The following is a 23,428-nucleotide window of genomic DNA, read 5'->3' on the forward strand; positions in this document are numbered from 1 at the left end:
GTACACACACACACACACACACACACTTATGCTCCAGGTACATGCTTTCCCTTCTCACACACACACACACACTTATGCTCCAGGTACACTTTTTCCCTTCACACACACACACACACACACACACACACATACACTTATGCTCCAGGTACACACTTTCCCTTCACACACACACACACACACTTATGCTCCAGGTACACACTTTCCCTTCACACACACACACACACACACACACATACACTTATGCTCCAGGTACACACTTTCCCTTCACACACACACACACACACTTATGCTCCAGGTACACACTTTCTCTACATACACACACACACACACACACACACACACACTTACGCCCCAGGTACAGACACACACACACACACTTACGCCCCAGGTACAGACACACACACACTTACACCCCAGGTACACACACACACACACTTACGCCCCAGGTACACACACACACACACAAACTTATGGCCCAGGTACACACACACACACACTTACACCCCAGGTACACACACACACACACTTACACCCCAGGTACACACACACACACACACTTATGCCCCAGGTACAGACACACACACACACTTACGCCCCAGGTACACACACACACAAACTTACGCCCCAGGTACACACACACACAAACTTACGCCCCAGGTACACACACACACAAACTTACGCCCCAGGTACACACTTTCCCTTCACACACACACACACACACACACACACTTACGCCCCAGGTACACACACACACACTTATGCTCCAGGTACATGCTTTCCCTACACACACACACACACACACACACACACACACACACACACACACTTATGCTCCAGGTACATGCTTTCCCTACACACACACACACACACACACACACTTATGCTCCAGGTACAGACACACACACACACACTTATGCTCCAGGTACACACATCTTGTCAAACGCCAGAGCACAGATCCAGTGTGGCACTTCCGGCCGGCAGCCCAGGAGACACACACACACACACACACACACACACACACACACACACACACACACACACACACACACACACACACACTTATGCTCCAGGTACACACATCTTTCAGTCTGTGCTGTTTTCAGTCGTGAGCAGAACTTCACTAAACATCATCTGTAGCTCCTGACATCCAATAATACCAATAATCTTTGTGCTTTTGATATGAAACAAAGTCTCAGTGAAAACACGGATTGCTTGATAAACTCGACGAAAGAATTAAACATGATTTTTACTCGCTACAAAATGGAAAACCATATTTTTGATGGCTAAAAAACTGTATAAATGAGATTCTCTGGCCACATGTTCTCCAGAGTAAACATGCACTGCGCCAGATACACATAAAGAGTGTAAAATACAGCGTGACCGTGAAAAACACTTCGGTATTTGGGTTTGTTTAAACTCGTGAAGCGTTTTATCACAATCATACATGCATCATGAGTGTGTTAGCCGGCGGCGTCATTTCAGTGTGATGACTCATAACGATGAGATGAAGAGTCTAAATTATGACATAAGTCAGATCTATAATAAAAATATAAACAATAGGATAAAGTCCACATAAAAAGTAAATTATGACATAGAAAGATCTCATAATCTTATAATTATGATTTAGTGTGCTGTTATATTGACTTAAACATATATATGTTTAGATTTTTCATATCATAATTAACTTATATATTTAACTTTTTATCTCATAATTATGACTTAGTATATCATAATTAAAAAATGGACAAAGTCATAATTAAAAATGTTATCTCATTTTAACTTTTCTCATAATTCTAATTTACTATGTCATTATTTTAACTTTTTCTCAATTATGACTTGGCATAATGTTGGCATTATCTCATAATTTAAGCTTTTTCTCATATTTGGACTGTCATAAATTTATCTTTTCATCTCATTATGATTTATTATGTCATCATTTCAAAAAGGTTTGACATAAAAAGTCCATTATGACAAAAAGTCAGAATTTCAAAATTTCTCATAATCTCTTTTTTTATCATTTTTTTTTTCATAGTCACGATTTTAGCATGTCAGAATTTCCAATTTTATTTTTCTACATCATAAGTTCATGATGACAGAAAGTTATAATTTAGAATTTTATATCATAATTTCAATTTTATCTGATAATTTAAACTTTTTCTCAATTATGATTTAGTATAAGTCTTGTCATAAATTCAACTTTTATCTCATAATTTTGACTTTTTATGTCACAATTATGTCTTAATATGTCATAATTTCGAGACTTTGGTATTTTGGTTTGTTTAAACTCGTGAAGCGTTTTATCACGATCATCACACACGTCACTACGCTACAAATAACAGCACTTGTTCATTTACATTGAAGCAATAGCGAAGATTCAGCATTTGGTGAACAGAAAAGACATTATTTTATATTATGTTCTTTGTGCTGTATTGATCTGTACAACTAAAACACATTTTTGGTGAAAAGGATGAAAGAGAAAGAGGAGATGCTGTGTGACTGGATTTTTTTTTGAAAAAGACATTAAAGAAATTAAAAAAATTTGTTTATACTTTATTTCGATAGTCCACTTTTGACACTCTACTACTATAAGTAACCTTTCAAGTCACCTTTATTTATATAGCGCTTTTTACAATGCTGATTGTTTTAACGCAGCTTTACAGAGATAACAGGAAAATAATGTTGTAATAATATTGTTAAATATCAAATTAAATGTCCCCAACTAAGCAAGCCAAAAGCCAAGTCGACAGTGAAGGAACGGAAGAACCCAGACTCAGTCGCTCTGGCCAACGACCCAACAGTGTATGATAATGATTCAGGCATTATAGGTCAGAGGTCAGATTGGTTTGGTTTGGAACAATCAGAATATTATCCAGTTCATCTGGTTGAAGACCGGAGTCACACCGGTATGGAGAGTGTGTTGAGGATCATGCCGATGCTGTCGTGTTGATGAGGCCTTCACAGGGAGAGTCGACACTTCAGAGATGCGTTGTAGCCGTGTCCAGGCGCAGGTCCTACATCTGATCTGGATCCGGCCCGGGTCCGGCTGATTACAGTTAACATCGGAATAAACAGAAAGACTGAAATTAGCATAGATGCCATTCTTAAGATGCCATCTTATTTATGGTTCTATTTATTTTATAATATTGTACTATTGAGACAATAACAAGTTTGCAGTAATGCAAAGATGTCATTATTATTTAATTTAGTAAAAAATGTTATTTTAATTTAATTTTAACAAAACACTGTGCATTTAGTTGTTGCTAGTTTGAGTTGAGAAATACACATTTCAGCATTATCACTGATCTGTGTGTGCATTATTCTTCAGAACCAAGCAAGTTGACTCGTAAGTTATATCGCAATTGCATATCGCAATATTGACTTCAATAATCGAAATATGACATTTTCCCCAAATCCTGTAACCCAAAGGATCTACCGCCAGCAGTCGATTTATATATTCTAGGTATTATCAACTGGCCAGAACTTTGAGATCGCAATAGACGTGAAGGACTATAATGTGTTAAGAGCTCGCTCAAGTACTGGGGAGCTAAACCATTTAGTGCTTTTTAAGTAATCAGCAATATTTTAAAATGTATACGATGTTTAATAGGGAGCCAATGCAGTGTTGACAGAACCGGGCTAATATGGTCGTACTTCCTGGTTCTGGTAAGAACTCTAGCGGCTGCGTTTTGGACCAGCTGTAGTTTGTTTATTAAGCGTGCAGGGCAACCACCCAGTAGAGCATTACAATAATCTAGCCTTGATGTCATGAACGCATGAACTAATTGTTCCCGCATTTTTCATTGAGGGCATATGACGTAATTTAAATATATTTTTAAGATGGAAAAATGCAGTTTTACAGATACTAGACATGTGACTTTCAAATGAAAGATTGGTATCAAAGAGCACACACAGTTTTTTTGTCCAATAATTAGAATCTCTTTATTTTCAGAATTAAGTAGTAGGAAATTACTAGTCATCCAGTTTTTTATATCAGCTATGCAATCCGTTTATTTGGTGAATTGGTAAGTTTCGTCAGGCGTGAAGAAATATAGAGCTGAGTATCATCAGCATAACAGTGAAAACTAATGCCATGCTTAAGGGTAGCGTGCGTGTGTGTGTGTGTGTGTGTGTGTGTGTGTGTGTGTGTGTAGCATGTACAGAGTGAACATCAGCGGTCCTAGTACTGAGCCTTGTGGTACGCCATACTGAACTTGTGATCGATAAGACATCTCTTCATTTACTGCTACAAACTGATAACGGTCAGATAAGTCTGATTTAAACCATGCTAATGCAATTCCACTAATGCCAACATAGTTTTCGAGTCTAATTAAATTATGTCTAATTATAACGCTGTGTTCTGGTTTATAACGCTGTGTTCTGTGTTCTGGTTTATAACGCTGTGTTCTGTGTTCTGGTTTATAACGCGGTGTTCTGTGTTCTGGTTTATAACGCTGTGTTCTGTGTTCCGGTTTATAACGCTGTGTTCTGTGTTCGGTTTATAACGCTGTGTTCCGGTTTATAACGCTGTGTTCTGTGTTCCGGTTTATAACGCTGTGTTCTGTGTTCGGTTTATAACGCTGTGTTCCGGTTTATAACGCTGTGTTCTGTGTTCTGGTTTATAACGCTGTGTTCTGTGTTCGGTTTATAACGCTGTGTTCCGGTTTATACCGCTGTGTTCTGTGTTCCGGTTTATAACGCTGTGTTCTGGTGTTCTGGTTTATAACGCTGTGTTCTGTGTTCTGGTTTATAACGCTGTGTTCTGGTGTTCTGGTTTATAACGCTGTGTTCTGGTGTTCTGGTTTATAACGCGGTGTTCTGTGTTCTGGTTTATAACGCGGTGTTCTGTGTTCTGGTTTATAACGCTGTGTTCTGTGTTCTGGTTTATAACGCGGTGTTCTGTGTTCTGGTTTATAACGCTGTGTTCTGTGTTCCGGTTTATAACGCTGTGTTCTGTGTTCGGTTTATAACGCTGTGTTCCGGTTTATAACGCTGTGTTCTGTGTTCCGGTTTATAACGCTGTGTTCTGTGTTCGGTTTATAACGCTGTGTTCCGGTTTATAACGCTGTGTTCTGGTTTATAACGCTGTGTTCTGTGTTCGGTTTATAACGCTGTGTTCCGGTTTATAACGCTGTGTTCTGTGTTCCGGTTTATAACGCTGTGTTCTGGTGTTCTGGTTTATAACGCTGTGTTCTGTGTTCTGGTTTATAACGCTGTGTTCTGGTGTTCTGGTTTATAACGCTGTGTTCTGGTGTTCTGGTTTATAACGCGGTGTTCTGTGTTCTGGTTTATAACGCTGTGTTCTGTGTTCCGGTTTATAACGCTGTGTTCTGGTTTATAACGCTGTGTTCTGTGTTCCGGTTTATAACGCTGTGTTCTGGTTTATAACGCTGTGTTCTGGTTTATAACGCTGTGTTCTGTGTTCCGGTTTATAACGCTGTGTTCCGGTTTATAACGCTGTGTTCTGTGTTCCGGTTTATAACGCTGTGTTCTGGTGTTCTGGTTTATAACGCTGTGTTCTGTGTTCTGGTTTATAACGCTGTGTTCTGGTGTTCTGGTTTATAACGCTGTGTTCTTGTGTTCTGGTTTATAACGCTGTGTTCTGTGTTCTGGTTTATAACGCTGTGTTCTGTGTTCCGGTTTATAACGCTGTGTTCTGGTTTATAACGCTGTGTTCTGGTGTTCTGGTTTATAACGCTGTGTTCTGTGTTCTGGTTTATAACGCTGTGTTCTGGTTTATAACGCTGTGTTCTGGTGTTCTGGTTTATAACGCTGTGTTCTGTGTTCTGGTTTATAACGCTGTGTTCTGGTTTATAACGCTGTGTTCTGGTTTATAACGCTGTGTTCTGGTGTTCTGGTTTATAACGCTGTGTTCTGTGTTCCGGTTTATAACGCTGTGTTCTGGTTTATAACGCTGTGTTCTGGTGTTCTGGTTTATAACGCTGTGTTCTGTGTTCTGGTTTATAACGCTGTGTTCTGGTTTATAACGCTGTGTTCTGGTGTTCTGGTTTATAACGCTGTGTTCTGTGTTCTGGTTTATAACGCTGTGTTCTGTGTTCTGGTTTATAACGCTGTGTTCTGGTTTATAACGCTGTGTTCTGGTTTATAACGCTGTGTTCTGGTGTTCTGGTTTATAACGCTGTGTTCTGTGTTCCGGTTTATAACGCTGTGTTCCGGTTTATAACGCTGTGTTCTGTGTTCTGGTTTATAACGCTGTGTTCTGGTTTATAACGCTGTGTTCTGGTGTTCTGGTTTATAACGCTGTGTTCTGTGTTCCGGTTTATAACGCTGTGTTCTGGTTTATAACGCTGTGTTCTATGTTCCGGTTTATAACGCTGTGTTCTGGTTTATAACGCTGTGTTCTGTGTTCCGGTTTATAACGCTGTGTTCTGGTTTATAACACTGTGTTCTGTGTTCTGGTTTATAACGCTGTGTTCTGTGTTCCGGTTTATAACGCTGTGTTCTGTGTTCCGGTTTATAACTGTGGCGATGTTCGGGCTGGATTGCCCTCGAGTGTCACTAGAGGGTGCTCCACCCCTGCACTGCCTTCCCTGGGACTGATCATGCACACACCCTGAACTGATTTCACACACACCTGTTTCCACTGATCACTCTAACACCTGCATCGAGTTCCTCACGCAGCTCCACACTCATTTATAGTCCACTCTAACTATCACTCATTGCTAAGTCTTGTTTTACTGTTGTGGACATCACCAAGCTTTTCCTAGTCTAGTCCTCTCTGTGTATCTGACCCATCGCCTGTTTCCTGGATTCCGTCTTGTCTGCCGCCTGCCTCTGTCTTCCCGCCTGGTTATCGGACTCTGAGTATTGCCTTGTCTTCTATGCTGTGTTTGCTGTCTGTGACCCTTGCCTGTCTGACTACCCTCTAATAAACTCACGCTGCGTTTGGATCTACCTGTGTCTGGTTGTATCATGACAGAAGACTTAGCCATAAACAGATCCAGCAGCATGTCAGCCTTGTATGCCTCCCAGTCAGCCAATGCGGATCTGATCGCTGTACACCGGGATCAGCTGGATCAACTCACCTCGTCATTGGAGAGGTTGGCCAAGATGGTTCGCGGTCTTCAGGTTTCCACACCGGGACCATCGCAGACTCAACCTGTCTCCACAGTTGTCATCCCTGAGCCAATCCCAGTTCCACGCCAAGCTCTCCCGGTAAAATTCAACAGCAAGGTTCCACGTCGAGCTTTCGCAGCAATACCGAACACGGATACGGGAGCTGAGATTATGCGACTTCGTCAAGAGGATCGATCGATTGAGTGGTATGTCAAAGAGTTTGTTGAACTGGCACGTTTCACGATAATGAGTACCGAATGTTTAATGGTCTTTTTCCGCGGAGGGTTATCTGAACTGCTCGGGTCACTGATTCCCATTCATGATCCCCACGGAACTTTAATGCAGTATATTGACATGGCCCTTCTACTGAGTGGTTCTGCTCTCGCTGTGAGTAAGATGGAGAAGGAGCTCCACGACGCCGCGGCATTCACCGAACCAGGGTATAGTCATGTCATGCTGGACGAGCTGGAGAATCCTCATGTCACACCTACCATCAAAGCTGCCATCGGATCGGTCTATTGCTACCCAGGACTGGTTTCCAGCATGGCTGATCCTCCACTGATCTCAACACGGAAGTCCATAAAGGTCGCCGTTCCAGGGTTCCTTTCTGCCGAGCCAGAGCTTCACGTCAGCCCCGACGAGCCAGAGCTTCGCGTCAGCCCCGACGAACCTGAGCTTCGCGTCAGCCCCGACGAACCTGAGCTTCGCGTCAGCCTCGACAAACCTGAGTTTAACGTCAGCCTCGACGAACCAGAGCTTCGCGTCAGCCTCGACGAGCCAGAGCTTCGCGTCAGCCTCGACGAGCCAGAGCTTCGCGTCGGCCTCGACGAACCTGAGCTTCGCGTCAGCCTCGACGAACCTGAGCTTCGCGTCAGCCTCGACGAACCTGAGTTTAACGTCTGCCTCGACGAACCTGCCCTTCACGTCAGCCTCGACGAACCAGAGCTTCACGTCAGCCTCAACGAACCGGAGCTTCACGTCAGCCCCGACGAGCCAGAGCTTCACGTCAGCCTCGACGAGCCAGAGCTTCACGTCAGCCTCGACGAGCCAGAGCTTCACGTCAGCCTCGACGAGCCAGAGCTTCACGTCAGCCATGACAAGCTTGAGTTTCACGTCTTCCTAGCTGAACCAGAGCCTGCTACCGAACTGCCAGAGCCGCCTGCAGCCGATCCTCCGAAACCTTTAGGGAAGCCTGCAGCCGAACCCCCGAAGCCTCCAGTTCCAGTCTATGTCCCCGTAGGTTCCCCCAAGTATTTTTTGGAGGGGGGCAGTAGAGGCCACGAAGGGACAATGAGGGGCGTGCCACCGTGGTCTCCTGAGGGGTCGTCTCTGCCGTGGCTGCCCGTGAGGTCTTCACACCCAGGTACCCCTTTTCCACCAAGCCAGAGCTGGTGCTAGTTCGGAGCCAGAGCCTAGTTTCAATTCGGTTCTTTGGTTTTCCACACGCAAAGCACCAGCTCCGAACCAGGAAAAGTGGTTCTTAAGTAGCACCAAATAATTGCTGGTCTAGAACAGAGCCAAGTAAGAACCACTTGCGTCAGGGGCTGGGGGCGGGGTTACCGTGACCAACAAGACGAATAGAAACTTGTGACCGCCATTTTTAAATAGCAGCTAGTCGAGCTAATAGCAGCTCGATTATAAATATCCGTCTATGTAAGTTACGGCGAGCTGCACAAACGCGTTGGACTCCGATGTATTTTGTAAACCCATGAGCATCCATAGTATTGCAACGTCCGTTATTGTTGATGGCTTGTTCGAGATGCATCGGAGCGGCGCGGACCGATCGGAGCTGCGGGAGTGTTTGGAGAACATACGACTCCTTGTGCTTTTAGATCGCTATCGCAGCGCTTTGATGTCATGCGGAGATCGATCTGCGAGAAGCCGATGCATCTCGAACAAGCCTGGCGTACTGTTTGGCGCTACCGCACTAGCGTTGCTGGGCAACATGAGACGTATACAGTGACGTAAGATTTGGCTCTGTTGTGGCTCTCTAGCCGGTGGAAAGGCAAATCGGTTCTTATTAAGCTCGTCAGTCGAACCCACTCTGAACCAGCTTTGGCTCTGGCTCTGAACCAGCACCCGGTTCTTGTTGGTGGAAAAGGGGTAAGGGAGGCCTGAGGGGGCTCCACCCTGGCCATTGGTCTATCCTGTTCCATCCTGGCCTTTGGCTCATCCTGCTCCGCCCTGGCCGCCATCACGTCCTGCTCCGCCCTGGCCGCCATCACGTCCTGCTCCGCCCTGGCCGCCATCACGTCCTGCTCCGCCCTGGCTGCCATCACGTCCTGCTCCTCCCTGGCCGCCATCACGTCCTGCTCCGCCCTGGTCGCCCACGATCTGCGGCCCAGGCCCGCCTTGGCTACCTCCTTGTCCCGTTCCCCTGCACGGGCCTGGCCCTCCGTCCCTCCCCCTGGATCGTCTTCACTCTGCCCCCCACCTGGATATTCTTTGGAGCGTCTGGAAGCCGCTCCTTAAAGGGGGGGTTATGTGACGATGTTCGGCTGGATTGCCCTCGAGTGTCACTAGAGGGTGCTCCACCCCTGCACTGCCTTCCCTGGGACTGATCATGCACACACCCTGAACTGATTTCACACATACCTGTTTCCACTGATCACTCTCACACCTGCATCGAGTTCCTCACGCAGCTCCACACTCATTTATACTCCACTCTAACTATCACTCATTGCTAAGTCTTGTTTTACTGTTGTGGACATCACCAAGCTTTTCCTAGTCTAGTCCTCTCTGTGTATCTGACCCATCGCCTGTTTCCTGGATTCCGTCTTGTCTGCCGCCTGCCTCTGTCTTCCCACCTGGTTATCGGACTCTGAGTATTGCCTTGTCTCCTATGCTGTGTTTGCTGTCTGTGACCCTTGCCTGTCTGACTACCCTCTAATAAACTCACGCTGTGTTTGGATCTACCTGTGTCTGGTTGTATCATGACAATAACGCTGTGTTCTGTGTTCTGGTTTATAACGCTGTGTTCCGGTTTATAACGCTGTGTTCTGGTTTATAACGCTGTGTTCTGTGTTCTGGTTTATAACGCTGTGTTCTGTGTTCCGGTTTATAACGCTGTGTTCCGGTTTATAACGCTGTGTTCTGTATTCCGGTTTATAACGCTGTGTTCTGTGTTCCGGTTTATAACGCTGTGTTCCGGTTTATAACGCTGTGTTCTGGTTTATAACGCTGTGTTCTGTGTTCCGGTTTATAACGCTGTGTTCTGTGTTCCGGTTTATAACGCTGTGTTCCGGTTTATAACGCTGTGTTCTGGTTTATAACGCTGTGTTCTGTGTTCCGGTTTATAACGCTGTTTTCCGGTTTATAACGCTGTGTTCTGTGTTCCGGTTTATAACGCTGTTTTCCGGTTTATAACGCTGTGTTCTGTGTTCCGGTTTATAACGCTGTGTTCCGGTTTATAACGCTGTGTTCTGTGTTCCGGTTTATAACGCTGTGTTCTGTGTTCCGGTTTATAACGCTGTGTTCTGTGTTCCGGTTTATAACGCTGTGTTCCGGTTTATAACGCTGTGTTCTGTATTCCGGTTTATAACGCTGTGTTCCGGTTTATAACGCTGTGTTCTGTATTCCGGTTTATAACGCTGTTTTCCGGTTTATAACGCTGTGTTCTGTGTTCCGGTTTATAACGCTGTGTTCCGGTTTATAACGCTGTGTTCTGTGTTCCGGTTTATAACGCTGTGTTCTGTATTCCGGTTTATAACGCTGTGTTCCGGTTTATAACGCTGTGTTCCGGTTTATAACGCTGTGTTCTGTGTTCCGGTTTATAACGCTGTGTTCTGTATTCCGGTTTATAACGCTGTGTTCCGGTTTATAACGCTGTGTTCCGGTTTATAACGCTGTGTTCTGTGTTCCGGTTTATAACGCTGTGTTCTGTATTCCGGTTTATAACGCTGTGTTCCGGTTTATAACGCTGTATTCTGTGTTCCGGTTTATAACGCTGTATTCCGGTTTATAACGCTGTGTTCCGGTTTATAACGCTGTGTTCTGTATTCCGGTTTATAACGCTGTATTCTGTGTTCCGGTTTATAACGCTGTGTTCCGGTTTATAACGCTGTGTTCTGTATTCCGGTTTATAACGCTGTGTTCCGGTTTATAACGCTGTGTTCTGTGTTCCGGTTTATAACGCTGTGTTCTGTATTCCGGTTTATAACGCTGTGTTCCGGTTTATAACGCTGTGTTCTGTGTTCCGGTTTATAACGCTGTGTTCTGTGTTCCGGTTTATAACGCTGTGTTCCGGTTTATAACGCTGTGTTCTGTATTCCGGTTTATAACGCTGTGTTCCGGTTTATAACGCTGTGTTCTGTGTTCCGGTTTATAACGCTGTGTTCTGTGTTCCGGTTTATAATGCTGTGTTCCGGTTTATAACGCTGTGTTCTGTGTTCTGGTTTATAACGCTGTGTTCTGGTGTTCCAGTTTATAACGCTGTGTTCTGGTGTTCCCGCAGGCCCTCTGGACACGGACATGCAGCTTCAGGCGAGGAGCAGTTCTGCTGACGACGCTCTCAGGAACACGTTTAGCGTCATGCATGCTAACGGTCAGCTCCTCACCTGTAACCAGTCCGTCAGCAAACTCATGAAGGTTCTGCTGGAGGACACGTACCCCTCGGGAGCCCATCTCGACTACTACGATCTATAGGAGTAGGAGTAGCTCACTTCAGTATTACAATTTCCTGATCATTCACTCTCCCACATGTTATCCAAGATGTTCTTGTCTTTCTTTCTTCAGTGGAAAAGAAATGAAGGTTATTGAGGAAAACACTCCAGGATTTTCTCCATATAGTGACTTCAATGGAGTCCAACGGGTCGAAGGTCCAAATGTGAGTTTCAGTGCAGCTTCAAAGTCTTGACTCGATCCAGCCGAGGAATAAGAGTCTGATCTAGACAAACCAGCGCACATTTATAACTAAATAAACATTTATATACTTTTAACCACAAATGCTTATCTTGAATCTGCAATTTGGACCTTTAACCCGTTGGACCCCATCGAGGTCCACTATAATCCTTATGTAGCTCCGCCCCTTTTCAGCGCTACGCTCGTTGTCTTTTGTCTTCCGGTCTGTACTTTCACAGCAATCATGCGTATTTATGAGTTAACGGCTCGTTTGTAAATCTTTCCGGTCTACTGACATTTTAGACATCTGCTCTAAACATTACATTCCGCATGATAACTTTCGTTAACTTTACATTAAGTAAATCCACTTCACCAGTAAATTACTCCTGGACAGCGATGCCATAGAAATATACAGAGCGACCGCAAAAACGGAAGTTCAAAGACAATATTCTAAAGATTCCCTCGTTTCTCTGGCGCATAAGATCTATATGAGAAAAATCCTTAATTTCTTTTCGACTGAATATAAGAATATCTTGGATGACGTGGGGGTGAATAAAGTATCAGGAAATTTTAGTTCTGAAGTGAACTAATACTTTAAAGTCGCATTGAAGTGAAGTTGTGCTGGTCTTTTCTCCTCTATTGTGTCGTATATCGAGTGAAACGCTTCTGGAACAAGAACAGATGTGGGCGGGGCTTGATTGTGTCTGTGGGGAATTGATTGGATGGTTGTGGTCTGCTATTGGCTGATCTCATGTGAGTGACAGGTTATAGCTCCGCCCACTTCATCAGAAAAGAGAAGCTGCAAGACTTACTCTGATTCAAGATTATTAACACTATAATGATGTGCACACATAAATCATATAGAATAAATATATCCATTAAAATCTATAAATGTCCATTTTGATTTCACTTAATGATTGTGTCGAGCGCAGACGCTCCGTAATAAACGAATCTCATACTGTTTAGATAATTAATTAAAACTCCCGGTCAGAGAGAAGTGAACTTTAGTCAGTATTGAAACTGTTTGGAATATTTCAAGTGCCTTGATTTTAATGCATAAACTGCAGATTAATTTCCTCTCAGATTATAACCTGAAGTTCTGGACCAAAAGGAAACTCTGTTTGTGATTGTTTTGTGTTTCAGTATGTGCTCAAACTCATAAAAAAAAAGATTGTTTACTGATGTTTCATTCCGTTCATATAATGGTGAATGTAATAATTACACAGAAGGTTTGCTTTCATGTGCAAATGTGTTTTTATTCAGGATTCCTCACTTTATATCTTGAATTGCTAGCTATATTTTTTCAAATACTAACAATATTTTATATATATTATTGGAAGTTTTTAAGAATGCTTTTCAATAATAAAAAAAATGTGATTTTGATTGTGTTGTGTGTATTGAGTATAATATTGTGAATGTGTCTCTGGCATCTCCTGATTAAAAGCCTGTTGGTTCCTGCGGTGTTTGTGTTGATCTTTTGTTCAGCGTCTCTAATTTTGTAAACAGTTTTAAAGCTCTGGGTTTCACACACACACACACACACACACACACACCTGAAGTAAACCCTGCTGTTTTCCCAAATCCTCCATGAGAACATCTTTGACTAAAGTGAGTTGATTTTACAGACACAGTTTTGTCCCTAATAAAGTAATTTGTACAGTTAGTGTACTTGTTTCTCAAGGTCTGTAGAAAAATCTAATGAAAATAATGTAAAATTAAAATAAATTATACATTGAACAATTTGGAGGCAGGAATATTAGGCTGCTGTAACTTTAAGACCTGACGCACGATCCATCAAAATTTTACTCCATTGCTCTAAGTGATAGGAAAACAATAAAACTAGGTTAAAAGTTAAAAGAAATGTTAGCTGTCTGTATGTTTAACTTTCAATTCAGCTAATGTTAGCGAGCTCAGTAACATTAGCTAATGTTAGCTACGTTTGTTTAACGTTACACAAAACCCGCTCTGAGTGAAGAGTTGACTTTTAGACCACTGATCTTTATGAAGTTGTTTTGAGATTCAGTAGACCTATGTGTAAAGCTGTATTTTCTGGTGAAGCAAGGTAAGAACTTGTTTGTTTTTGAAGGCAAATTATACGGCAAAGGGAAACAACAAATGAGGCAAGCTAACGTCAACAATAGAACAAGTGCAGATTTAGATGATCATTGCCGCTAGCTGAAACTTTCAGCTGGACATCCTAAAACGCTTAATGTGAAAAAGCTTAATGTGGTTTAAGTTTGGAAAACAACGATCAATGATCCCCAAATTTCTCATGGCCATATCTTGTCATGAACACTTAAGCCTGTCAAAAAACTAAACCGAAATCCAACGATTATAGAAGTTATCTCACATTAACATTTGGTGCCGATGGCGAGGAAAAGGCTTAACGTGTTTTAAAACATGATCAATGATTACCAAATTTCTGTCTCATATTGCTCCTGAGAGAGAAATCTGGTGATCATTGATCGCGGTTTAGGTGCATTAAACCACGTTAAGCGTTTTAGAATTACTCACTTTCAGCATAGATATAAATATATAATAAATAGATAATATATAAACAGCATATTTACACATTTGTAACCCCTCTTCACCCGGGTCCCACTCGGCCCGCGGCCTCGAACCCGGGTCTCCGGCATGAGAGTCAGACGCTCTAACAAGGAGGCTAAAGACTGCAGCCTCTAGCATCTGTCGCTAGAGAGCCTTTTGAGATCAGAGGAGTGAGGTTTACTCGCACAGCGACTACTAGCTGGCCTCCGTTACACTCACCCCCTAAACCTCACTCCCATCCGGGTCACGGCACCAATGTAACCCCTCTTCACCCGGGTCCCACTCGACCCGCTCCGAGCGGGCCTCGAACCCGGGTCTCCGGCATGAGAGTCAGACGCTCTAACAAGGAGCCTAAAGACTGCAGCCTCTAGCATCTGTCGCTAGAGAGCCTTTTGATATCAGAGGAGTGAGGTTTACTCGCACAGCGACTACTAGCTGGCCTCCGTTACACATTAATACCGGAAAAAGGGCCCCTTTGGTGTATAAACACATTAAGTCATTTTACGGCGGGATTTTGAATGATGATCATCACTGTAAATAAAGGCCCCCCTAAAAAAGACGATTTAACCACTGTGCGCAAATACACGCAATCCCACAGCGAAACTCAAGGCCTGTAAAAGCAACAATATTCATCCGGAGCTAATGAAGCGAGTGAGTGAGGAGAGGCGGGGTGTGTGTAACTCGCTGTCGGAGAGAAAGAGATGCTGGTGTCATGTGTTTATTCTGTGGAAAATAAGTATTGGACATATTCAGATATTTCAGTATCCATGTGTATAGAGAGCCTAAGCCCCGCCCCTCCGCTTCGGCTCATCGGACCTTATTTCGGAAACAATATGTATGGTAGTCAATGGCGAGAGACAACTTATATTGTGCCTGAATTACACATATGATGTTTGTCAATTTAAAAGATAATTATGAAAGTCAAGAAAGTCACAGTTTGTCATAAAACAGAAGAGTAACATTTAGTTTTATGTGAAAATCGCTCCATGAACTACATCTCTCGTCTCGCACGGTGTACGACACCAAGCTCGTGTGTGTGCAGTCTGGTACAAAACACACAGGCATGACGGCGTAACGTTACGATTATAACGCTAGACTATAGAAAACATGACAGACGTTAGCTTCAGTAAAGTTAGCTTCAGTAACGTTAGCTTCAGTAACGTTAGCTTCAGTAAAGTTAGCTTCAGTAACGTTAGCTTCAGTAACGTTAGCTTCAGTAAAGTTAGCTTCAGTAACGTTAGCTTCAGTAACGTTAGCTTCAGTAAAGTTAGCTTCAGTAAAGTTAGCTTCAGTAACGTTAGCTTCAGTAATGTTAGCTTCAGTAAAGTTAGCTTCAGTAACGTTAGCTTCAGTAACGTTAGCTTCAGTAAAGTTAGCTTCAGTAACGTTAGCTTCAGTAAAGTTGGCTTCAGTAACGTTAGCTTCAGTAACGTTAGCTTCAGTAGAGTTAGCTTCAGTAACGTTAGCTTCATTCATTGAGAGAAAAGGTATGACGTCACATGCACGCCTTTTGGGTTTGCGTTTGTAATTACGTATTTTCACAGTCTTATACCTCAACAGTTTTACATCAAACTGCCACTTTCTTGACTTTAAAATGTATCTTTTAAATTGACAAACATCATATGTGTAATTCAGGGCACAATTCAAACGGGATCCAAATATTTGTTGTCTCTCGCCATTGACTACCATACAATATTTATCTGAAATAATGTCCCATGGTCCACCGGAAGGGGAGGGGCTTAGGCTCTCTATTGAAAAATCTATATTTTTTGACAACACTAAATTGCACTTAGTTTATTGTTTCAGATCCCTTTTAAAAAGTATATATATTTGAACAATTTATTCTGTGGTCAGAATTATTGGGTTACACAAAAACTACCCAAACACTGGGTTGTTACGTCTGACACAAGAGCTGCGTAACATAAAAACAGCCAAAACATTGGGTTGGTACGTCTGACCCAGGATCTAGGTAACACAAAAACTACCCAAACACTGGGTTGTTACCTCTGACCCAGAATCTGGGTTACACAAAAACTACCCAAACACTGGGTTGTTACGTCTGAAACAGGATCTGGGTAACACAAAAACTACCCAAGCACTGGGTTGTTACGTCTGACCCAGGATCTGGGTAACACAAAAACTACTCAAACACTGGGTTGTTACATCTGACCCAGGATCTGGGTAACACAAAAACTACCCAAGCACTGGATTGTTACGTCTGACCCAGGATCTGGGTAACACAAAAACTACCCAAACACTGGGTTGTTACATCTGACCCAGGATCTAGGTTACACAAAAACTACACGAACACTGGGTTGTTACGTCTGATCGAGGATCTGTGTAACACAAAAACTACTCAAACACTGGGTTGTTACATCTGACCCAGGATCTGGGTTACACAAAAACTACACAAACACTGGGTTGTTACGTCTGACCAAGGATCTGGGCAACACAAAAACTACACAAATACTGGGTTGTTACGTCTGACCAAGGATCTGGGCAACACAAAAACTACAAAAATACTGGGTTGTTACGTCTGACCAAGGATCTGGGCAACACAAAAACTACACAAATACTGGGTTGTTACGTCTGACCCAGGATCTGGGCAACACAAAAACTACACAAATACTGGGTTGTTACGTCTGACCAAGGATCTGGGCAACACAAAAACTACAAAAATACTGGGTTGTTACGTCTGACCAAGGATCTGGGCAACACAAAAACTACACAAATACTGGGTTGTTACGTCTGACCAAGGATCTGGGCAACACAAAAACTACACAAATACTGGGTTGTTACGTCTGACCCAGGATCTGGGCAACACAAAAACTACACAAATACTGGGTTGTTACGTCTGACCAAGGATCTGGGCAACACAAAAACTACAAAAATACTGGGTTGTTACGTCTGACCAAGGATCTGGGCAACACAAAAACTACACAAATACTGGGATGTTACGTCTGACCAAGGATCTGGGCAACACAAAAACTACCCAAACACTGGGTTGTTACATCTGACCCAGGATGTGAGTTACACAAAAACTACCCAAACACTGGGTTGTTACGTCTGAAACAGGATCTGGGTAACACAAAAACTACCCAAGCACTGGGTTGTTACGTCTGACCCAGGATCTGGGTAACACAAAAACTACTCAAACACTGGGTTGTTACATCTGACCCAGGATCTGGGTAACACAAAAACTACCCAAGCACTGGATTGTTACGTCTGACCCAGGATCTGGGTAACACAAAAACTACCCAAACACTGGGTTGTTACATCTGACCCAGGATCTAGGTTACACAAAAACTACACGAACACTGGGTTGTTACGTCTGATCGAGGATCTGTGTAACACAAAAACTACTCAAACACTGGATTGTTACATCTGACCCAGGATCTGGGTTACACAAAAACTACACAAACACTGGGTTGTTACGTCTGACCAAGGATCTGGGCAACACAAAAACTACACAAATACTGGGTTGTTACGTCTGACCAAGGATCTGGGCAACACAAAAACTACAAAAATACTGGGTTGTTACGTCTGACCAAGGATCTGGGCAACACAAAAACTACACAAATACTGGGTTGTTACGTCTGACCAAGGATCTGGGCAACACAAAAACTACACAAATACTGGGTTGTTACGTCTGAAACAGGATCTGGGTAACACAAAAACTACACAAACAGTGAAAAATAACACAAAAAAATTGACCCAATATGTCATGATTCTGCCATCATGTCCTTGATTTTTCCAAGTCTTGAGGCAGGATCATGACAGACCCATGTTTTGTGTACAAACGCATGGCTGTTGTTTGGGCCATGTGCTTGTGTTGTCTTGTTACGCTACCCCGCCCCCTTGTTATCCTCGTCTCGTCATTATTGTCTAGTCAGTTTCACCGTCCTTGTCATTAGTGTTCCCTTTATAATCCTCTTGTGTTTGTTGTCCCGTGTGTTTTATTGACATACGTTGTGTGAATCAAGCCGTGAGTAACTTGTTTGAAGTCTTGTCTAAGAGAAGTGTTTGTTCCTGTCTTAGTTGTTAGATTATTGTCTGAGTCTTAGTCTAGTGTAGTCTATCCTGTCTTGTTTTGCCCCCTCGTGGGTTTTGTTTTCTGTTTTTGTCGTTAATAAACCCTGTTTGTATTATTTGCTGTCTGCGATTGGGTTCATCCTTCATCTACATAACACAAAAGGCTCAGGATTTGGGTAGACAAAATAACCCAAGATGTATTAGAGTGCAAAGAAAGATGAACATGAAATGGAAATGACCCTTACTGGAAGATCATATGGAAGCAGATAAAGATGATGTAGTGCCTGCTGATGTCAGCTCATGTACGTGTGATGAGCAATCACAGCTGAGGACAGAAATACTCCAACAGTAACTCTAACTCTCCTCTATCTTTAGCCGAGCCGGGTCGTCTGGAAGGGAAGCGCTGGGAACACAGGCAGTGTGTGTGTGTGTGTGCGTGTGTGTGGTCATGACTGTGGAGAACATGGATCCCGTGGAAGTGTTTGCGGCCGGAGAGAAAGGCCGTGGGCTCCGGGTCACGAAGCAGCTTTCACCGGGAGAGGTGGTGTTCGCGGAGGCTAGCTTCGCCGCCGTCGTGTTCGACAGGTGAGATTAACAGGCGGGGTTTAACCGTGTTCCACAGGTGAGATTAACAGACGGGGTTTAACCGTGTTCGACAGGTGAGATTAACAGACGGGGTTTAACCGTGTTCCACAGGTGAGATTAACAGACGGGGTTTAACCGTGTTCCACAGGTGAGATTAACAGGCGGGGTTTAACCGTGTTCCCCAGGTGAGATTAACAGACGGGGTTTAACCGTGTTCCCCAGGTGAGATTAACAGACGGGGTTTAACCGGGTTCCCCAGGTGAGATTAACAGACGGGGTTTAACCGGGTTCCCCAGGTGAGATTAACAGACGGGTTTAACCGTGTTCGACAGGTGAGATTAACAGACGGGTTTAACCGGGTTCCACAGGTGAGATTAACAGACGGGGTTTAACCGGGTTCCCCAGGTGAGATTAACAGACGGGGTTTAACCGGGTTCCCCAGGTGAGATTAACAGACGGGTTTAACCGGGTTCCACAGGTGAGATTAACAGACGGGGTTTAACCGTGTTCCCCAGGTGAGATTAACAGGCGGCGTTTAACCGGGTTCCCCAGGTGAGATTAACAGACGGGGTTTAACCGGGTTCCCCAGGTGAGATCGGGATTTACCCGGGAACGGATACTTCGGAAGACTGTTGTGGATTTTGACATGCTAACTCGTGGCATATTCATCTTTTATGATTTTACCCCATAAATGCATGTGTTCCTGCAGTCAGTGTGTAGATGTTCGCCGGCTGATGGTTTAAACCAGGGTTTTTTCAGTCGAGATGTTTCTCCTTATCACCGTGGCTTTACATTAAAATAATGCTTTGGGAATGTCAATCCTGTTAGTTGCACATTCTGTGTTTTTCCCCGGGAGAAACATTGACTTGTCGTTTATGGGAGAGATTCCACTCTCATGTGACTCCATCACAGTTTCACCTCCTTAAAAAGCTTAGAGTTTGAACTGCAGAAAACACAGAGTTCTCGACCTAAACACAAACATGAGCGTCAACACGAGTTAAGGTGGACGGTGCGATCGATGACTTCAGTGATGTCGTCTGAAAATAGACAGTAATGTAAGTCACATGAAGCCATAATTCTAAGCATGCAAAGTGACATTGTTAGATTTAGAAGATTTATAATTAAAGCAAAATTTAAATATATTAACGCAGAGTACAGTGACGTCCGGAGGAGATATCTGTTTTTAATGACCCGAAGTTTTTGTGGAAAAATATTTTATATATTTTAAATATAAAGGGAGAACAAAACACTAAACTTGGCTAAGGGTTTTTTAGAGGGGGCTTCATTAATTATATGTTTATTTATTTATTAATTAATCTAAAACTATTTAAAAGTTGAACGTTTTGAATGAAAAGTTGAATCCTATGAATTTAATTTTTTCCTAATTTTCTGTGTTTTTCTGGTTCCATTTTAATGGTTTAATTACATTTTAATAATCAAATATAACATGTCTAATCAATTGAATTCACAAAGCTTTAACAACTGAACTTTTTTTTTATGATATACAAATTACGTGACATTCTGTATTATTCAATTTGTATGACTGAATTTCCTCAATTTTTTCTGGACTTCGTTTTAATAGCTAAATCAATATTTGAATAATCAAAAAACGTTTTCTTAATTGAAATCGTAAAACGCATACAATTTTACAACAATTTTATAAAAAATTTAATGAAAATTTAATTTTTAGGGGCCTATGAAAAACTTTAAAGGGGATATATCTTTCCCGTGTGTAAGTGCTGTAATCGGGTGCTTCAAACAACTCAGAAAATGTGAAAAGTGAAACCCAGTAACTTTGTTCTGGTGAGTCTTTCTCTGCAACCATGTCAAAAAATAAGCCGATCAGATTTCGCTCTCCTTCTGATTTATGAAGAGGATCTTATTATAATATTAATCTGCACGTTTACACACACGACAAGCGCCAACAGTGAGCAGTTCTAACGCAGCGGCAGAAGATCCAGCAAAGCCTGAAACTGTTCTGTCGTTGAGCACAGACGAGCACTGAACACTATTGACCAGAACATGTCACCGCTGTCTTATAAACACCTCAGGAACTGTGGACACTTGTGTAGAAGTTCAACATGATGATGAGATGATCAATGTAACTCCACAACAACTACATAAATGTCTCCACTAACATTCAGAAACTCTTCCTGAGTCTCTCCGTAAGGCTGCACTCGCTACTGGTTATTCTGGGATTCTGGATGAGTGAGATTGGCCTGTTTTGTTATTGCCGGGGTTTCTGAAGCTCGTGTAAAGACTCCGCCCTTTTCTGGACGGAGGCGGAGCTGCAGCTCATTTGCATTTAAAGGGACACACACAGAAACTACGTGTTTTTGCTCTCACACAAAAATGGGGAAATTTGACAAGCTATAATAAATCATCTGGTATTTTTATATTAAATCTTGTGAAAAGGGGCATAATATGTCACCTTAAAATAGTCTAAAAGGATGTCTAATCAATTGAATTCATAAAACTTTAACATTTATAAACATTTAATACAAATGATGTGACATTCCACATTATACAGTAAATTCCATTTTATCACTGGATTCTAGGGCCCTAATAAACACCCAGTTAGCATGAGCGCGTCACTTTGCATCGCTGTAATGAAGAGTCTTAGTGGCGTTATGAGAGTAGGTGTGTTTTGGATGAGGAAGCTGCAGTCTAACGCAGTTGTGTGTGTGTGTGTGTGTCTGTGTGTGTGTGTTCGTGTGTGTGTGTGTCAGTCTCTCTCTGCAGGTGTGTCACAGCTGTTTCCGCCGGCAGCCAAACCCTCACCGCTGCGCTCAGTGCAAGTTCGCGCACTACTGCGACCGCACGTGTCAGCGCGCCGCGTGGGACGAACACAAGCAGGAATGCTCTGCCATCAGAAAGATTGGAAAAGCTCCCAATGAGAACGTGCGGTGAGTCCGGTCATGTGACCTTCTTGATGTTGAGAATGAAAAACTAAGCATTTTAAATGTAACATTATGTTGAAACAATGTAGCCCTTTAGAGTTCATATTAAGGCCACGATATACTCAACGATCTTTGTTTAGGGTTTGAAAACATTTGCTGTCAGCGAACATCCACATTTAGATAGGGTTACATAGACCTATGTGTTGCGCTTTCCTCTCAATACGAATAGGACATCCATATTATATAGATAGAACATACTTTTTAGCGGTCGTGAGGTAATTACTTAAAGTCCCCCTGAAGTCAATAATTGTATCCCTTTAAACTCTACTTTGATCACCAAAATTACATATTTAAATGTTTTTTCCTTGATAACATTTTTTCATGCCTTAAAATAGCTTGAATGTAACTCGACACCCTTGCCTTATTTAGTATAGGCTACGGGGTTCTATGAATATTCAAATGAGCCCCGCCTCCACTCACTCACTCGCTCAGAGATCCACTCGTTGACGATCACACGTTGATCTGATTGGTTACAAGGTAGTTTGTGACGTCAGAAAACTGCATGTAAACTGCAGTGAACCAAAGACAGTCTCAAAAACACGCTTTGAAATCGCTGGTGTTTCTGAAGTCACAAACTACCTTGTAACCAATCAGATCAACGTGTGATCGTCAACGAGTGGATCTCTGAGTGAGTGAGTGAGTGGAGGCGGGGCTCATTTGCATATTCATAGAACCGCGCATACTAAATGAGGCAAGGCTAGAGTTCGGGCCGGTTGACGGCCACGTGGTACTGAGACCCCGGCCCGGCTATGTGCCCAAGGCTCCTACCACTCCCTTCAGGGACCAGGTGGTGAGCCTGCAAGCGCTGCCCCTGGAGGAGGCAGACCCAGCCCTGACCTTGCTCTGTGCCATCCACACCCTGCGACTGTACGTGGACAGAACTCAAAGCTTCAGGACGTCAGACCAGCTCCTTGTCTGTTACGGAGACCAGCAGAAGGGAAAGCTGTGTCCAAGCAGAGGTTGACCTCTGGACAGTGAGCGCCATCGCCTTGGCTTACCAAGCACAAAACGTGCCCCCCACCCAGGTTGCGTGCTCACTCTACGAGAGACGTTGCATCCTCCTGGGCGTTGGCACATGGCGCCTTGCTAATCTGTAGAGCTGCGGGCTGGGCGACACCTAACACATTCGCTAGGTTCTATAGCCTTGTGTAGAGCCAGTCTCCTCATGTAGAAGAACTGAGAGGCCCAGCTCTGGTTACTGAGAGTAACACTGAGAGTCCTCAGCACCCTCGGCCCGGACCTGGGGGAGCGTCCGGCACCAGGCCTTTATCTGTTAAATCCTTGAGAACCAGGGCCCGTATTCCTAAAGAATCTAAGAATCCTTTTAGAAAACTCTTAATTTAGCTTAAAAACTTTTACGTAGGAGTCTTAGCTTAAGAGTGATTCGGGAC

General features: G+C 43.2%; 2 protein-coding genes across 2 annotated transcripts in view; both read left to right on the forward strand.

Moving 5' to 3' along the window:
• LOC143722536 (sepiapterin reductase-like) overlaps nt 1-13,372 on the forward strand; it is a 17,497-nt gene extending 4,125 nt beyond the window's left edge. The window contains exon 3 of the mRNA XM_077213912.1: nt 11,528-13,372. Coding sequence (XP_077070027.1) covers nt 11,528-11,718 — 191 coding nt within the window. The 3' untranslated portion in view covers nt 11,719-13,372. The remainder of the gene's footprint in view (nt 1-11,527) is intronic.
• Nucleotides 13,373-13,960: 588 nt separating this feature from the next.
• Nucleotides 13,961-23,428, forward strand: part of LOC143722524 (histone-lysine N-methyltransferase SMYD1-like) — a 30,064-nt gene continuing 20,596 nt past the window's right edge. The window contains exons 1-3 of the mRNA XM_077213893.1: nt 13,961-13,975; nt 18,868-19,077; nt 21,807-21,983. Of these exons, the coding sequence (XP_077070008.1) occupies nt 18,941-19,077; nt 21,807-21,983 (314 nt within the window). The 5' untranslated portion in view covers nt 13,961-13,975; nt 18,868-18,940. The remainder of the gene's footprint in view (nt 13,976-18,867; nt 19,078-21,806; nt 21,984-23,428) is intronic.

Source organism: Siphateles boraxobius, unplaced genomic scaffold, assembly GCF_051911475.1.
Source record: "Siphateles boraxobius isolate OS27281-9 unplaced genomic scaffold, OSU_SipBor_1 67, whole genome shotgun sequence".
NCBI classification, from domain to species: Eukaryota; Metazoa; Chordata; class Actinopteri; order Cypriniformes; family Leuciscidae; genus Siphateles; species Siphateles boraxobius.